Source organism: Brachyhypopomus gauderio, chromosome 8 (genome assembly GCF_052324685.1).
Source record: "Brachyhypopomus gauderio isolate BG-103 chromosome 8, BGAUD_0.2, whole genome shotgun sequence".
Taxonomy (NCBI): domain Eukaryota; kingdom Metazoa; phylum Chordata; class Actinopteri; order Gymnotiformes; family Hypopomidae; genus Brachyhypopomus; species Brachyhypopomus gauderio.
Window position 1 is genome coordinate 16,263,564 of NC_135218.1, and position 3,893 is coordinate 16,267,456.

At 51.6% G+C, this 3,893-nt stretch overlaps 1 protein-coding gene across 9 annotated transcripts in view; it reads left to right on the forward strand.

The window, feature by feature from the left end:
- The window catches only part of mast2 (microtubule associated serine/threonine kinase 2), a 113,753-nt gene extending 110,398 nt beyond the window's left edge, over positions 1 to 3,355 (forward strand). For all 9 annotated transcript variants that reach the window (XM_077014922.1, XM_077014923.1, XM_077014924.1 and 6 more), the window contains one exon: positions 1 to 3,355. This exon is cut by the window's left edge and continues 123 nt beyond it. In XM_077014922.1, the coding sequence (XP_076871037.1) occupies positions 1 to 1,805 (1,805 nt within the window). In that variant the 3' untranslated portion in view covers positions 1,806 to 3,355.
- Positions 3,356 to 3,893: the final 538 nt, after the last annotated feature.

Below are 3,893 nucleotides of genomic sequence, written 5' to 3' on the forward strand. Positions count from 1 at the left end.
GCTCTCCACGCCGCAAGTCCGCCGGCAACATTCCACTCTCGCCCCTGGCCCGGACGCCCTCGCCAACCCCTCAGAGCTCCTCCCCCCAGCGCTCGCCCTCGCCCCTGCCCGGCCACGCCCTCGGCCACGCCTTCCCCGTCAAGCTCCACTCCTCGCCCCCCCTGGTGCGGCAGATCGCCCGGCCCAAGAGCGCGGACCCCCCTCGCTCCCCTCTCCTCAAGCGCGTGCAGTCGGCCGAGAAGCTGGCGTCCTCCCTGTCCTCGTCCTCCTCCTCCCCGTCACCGTCGGCCGCGGGCGAAAAGAAGCTGCCGGTCGGCGGCGGCCGCAAACACAGCCTGGACGTCTCGCACTCGGAGTTCAAGAAGGAGATGCTCCACAGAGACCCCAGCCTGCAGAGCCTGCAGGAGTCGGCCTGTGAGACGGTGCTGGGGGGCAGGGTGTCCCCGGCGGAGAAGGGCAGCCTGCAGAAGCACTCGGCCCGCAAGCTGAGCCGCCAGGAGGGCCCGGACTCCGGGACCGGCTCCTTGGGCCTCGCCCCCGGCAAGAGCAAGCTGAAGGACAAGCTGTCGGCGATCCGGCAAGACCGCGCGGAACGTCGCGAGTCTCTCCAGAAGCAGGATGCCATCCACGAGGTGGATTCGTCCGAGGACGAGACGGACGAAGGCTCGGAGGACAGCCAGGACGGACACAGGACGACCTTCACCCCTCCCAGCCACGTGCTGCGCCCCACCAGCGTGATGGGATCTCCCCATACCATCAGGATGGGGCCTGCTGCTTTACCCACTCTGGCTGTGCCCTCCGCAGCGCCCCAGCCGGGCTCTCCGCCGCTGGGCCAGCGCATGGGCCAGGAGGGCCAGAACCAGCCACCAGCCGCGACGCCGCTGCAGGCCGAAGCCAAAGCCCCAGAGGAGAAACCCGCGCGGCCCCCGGCGTCTACTCCCACTGCTGCCACTAACTCACCACTGCCGGGGGAGTCCAGTCAGAGAGGAGGAAGTCGTGAGGATTCTCTGTCCAGTAGCAACATGTCCGCCCCTCAGCACAGCCCTCTGACCAGCACGTTCGCCACTCCCGGCAGTGCGTTCACCACTGTGAGCAAAGAGCTCTTTCTGAAACCCACCGCACCCTCTTTAGAGCGGAAAACCTCCAAAGCGAGTGAGCAGAGGGCCAAGGTGAGCTGCAGGCAGGAGTCCGGCACCTCGCCCGCCGTGTCCAGGGAGCCCTCGCTACCCGGCACGCCCACCGGAGGCGTCACCAAGGAGATGAAGGAGGCAGACAACCGGAGACAAGCGGCGGCCGCCTCCGCTGCGCTCTCCGCCTCCGAGAACGGGGTGGAGAGAGCGACCACGCAACTGACCACGGTGGGCAAGAGCCTGCTGGGCCCAGTGAGGATGACCCTACCCGCGACCAAAGAAACCCACGAGAGGAGCAAGGAGACGAGGCCCCAGGCAGACGCCGTGGACCCAAGAAGCAAAGAGACTCGCTTGGACTCCTCCAGTCCTCCTGATTCAACGCTCGCTCCTCCTACGTCTGCCTCCCAGACAGGGCGGGGGGCTGAATTGCCGTCCAGACAGCCACCTGCCAAATCTGAGCCAGCCTCCTCTTCTCAAAAGACCACAGAGGTTCCAGGAGCCTCAAAAAGGCCCTCTGCCCCGAAAGACTGCTTCCAAACCACAGGAGAGCCTCGGGAGAGACCAGCCATGCTACTTAGCAGCGCCCCCATGAGGCCCGGCCCTGAAGCACATTCTCAGAGCCAGGCTAAACCGAGCTCCTCCACACCGCAGGACAAATCCAGCAAAAAGACGTAGTAACAACTTTGCACAGAAAAAAAAGCATATTACGACTGATGAAGTTTGCATGTTTAAAAACAAAACAGTAGATACTCTTAGTATACACACTAACCATTGCAGTGAAACAAACAAAAAACAGGATTGTTGTTCTGGATTGTTCTGTACTGTGTGATTGACACATTAACTTGGCTTTTGTATTCCTTTTATTTTTCCATTTATTTTCTCAAGGTTTTTTGTTTTGGGTTTTTTTTTATTTTTTATGAGATGTACTTTTTGTTTGGAAAAAATACATATATGGGGCTAGAAATAAGAGTCTGAAAGACCAGAATCACACAGCTTCATCAGACTGCTCTCCACCACTAGACTGAGCTCTCTGCTTCTAGTCTGTTGTACATCTAGTTGTGCCTTAATACACACTCCAGACATTCATGTGTAAGTCCCTCTGCCATCTATAGAGGGTCAAGATGTATCTTAGCAATAAAAGTAGCGTATGCTTAGCAATTTGTACAAACCCGTCAACGTAATGTTGTAGCATCCCACTGCAGTTAATGAAAACCAAATTACCTTTTTTTAATTAGTCTCTCCTGAACACACAACAGTTCTTGGTGTTTAGGTACTGCAAAATGTGCATGTCTGATTTTTGAAACCCAAACTTCTGTCAGTAGTCATAACGAGATCAGTTGTTTGGTAGAATAGCGTTTTCTTGTGCCCTGTGGTTTTATTTAGCTGACCCCAAAAGAAGCTAGTCTACTGTATGTTTAAAGCCTGTAGATTTCTAAGGTCACAATGAAACAAATTTTATATGTACTGAAGAATTAACTTTATCTTTTTATCTTGAGTTCTTGCTCAAACAGGTCGAGCTGACTAGTTTTAGCCTAACATACCAATATGTGGAAATTTACTTACCATTTACTGTCAGGCTACATCTGTTGTTATTAATAGCTGAACAGATAAACAGGTGTGTGCTTGACGCGCGTGTGAGGACGTGATGCTAGAATCACCTGCTGCTTGCTGGCTGACCTTAAAGCCTGTGCACTCTCGCCGGGCCTTCAGACTGCCTGGACGCTGTAGTAAGTACCTGAACAGAGTGCTCTGAACTGGGAAGGTTCTAGTGCTTTTATTTCTAGCCCCTATTTTTTGCTTCCTTTTCATTAACTATAAAATGTTCTTACTTTTAATATCTGGACCAACTTGCTGTGTTGTTTCTGTACATTTGCCACTAATGTTTTAAGTTTAAAAGACTTGTACATGCTTGTAAATGCCCGGCTGTGTGCCTGTTTCTGTGCATATGTTTGCACGAGTGTGTGTGTGTGTGTGTGTGTGTGTGTGTGTGTGTGTGTGTGTGGTGTGTTTGGGTGTGGGCACTCATTAAATGAATATTTAAAATTGTGTCAGTTTTATCCCCTCTGGGATTGGGAGTGTGTTTTGGGTTTGTCTCTCCTGTCTTTGCCATATCAGCCGTGTCTGATTCAGCCATTTGTCAAAAGCAGGCAAAGATGTATTTGCACAATCCCTTTTTACTGTATGTCACATGAATATGAAAACTAATAAAACGCAGTTCAATCAGATCCCAAGCCTTGGAGGGGGAGGGAGGGGGGTCTTCAGGGGTTTGACCATTTGTTTAAACCCTTGATATTTTTTTTCAAGTTATGTTGCTGCTGTACATTGATGTGTTCACACCATATTGAATTCAGAAAAACAAAAAACATGAGAACGTCATGCCCACGGAGGCACTGCGAGCACTCCCATGTTCATGCGTGTCATCGGGGTTTAGCCCAGACTCTATTCACTTCAGCTGTTTTATGGCATATTTCTTTCATTTACTGCCTTTTTTACTGCCTTCTAATAATACTTACTGGTCAGTGAAGACTCCTAGATGTTCAGGTTTTAAACAGGTCAGACACGGCAATGGTTCAGTTGATTTATGAATATGGAAATATCATTTGAGAGAATCTGATGATCTAGACCTAGTCAGTCCTGACAGTAACACACTTCACTGAATCCTATAACCCTATAAGCTTTATCTATTCTGTCCAGACGTTTCTTTGATGTTCTTTGTGGTGTGATTCAGTGATTTATGAGGAGTCTCGTTGTAATATGTACAAT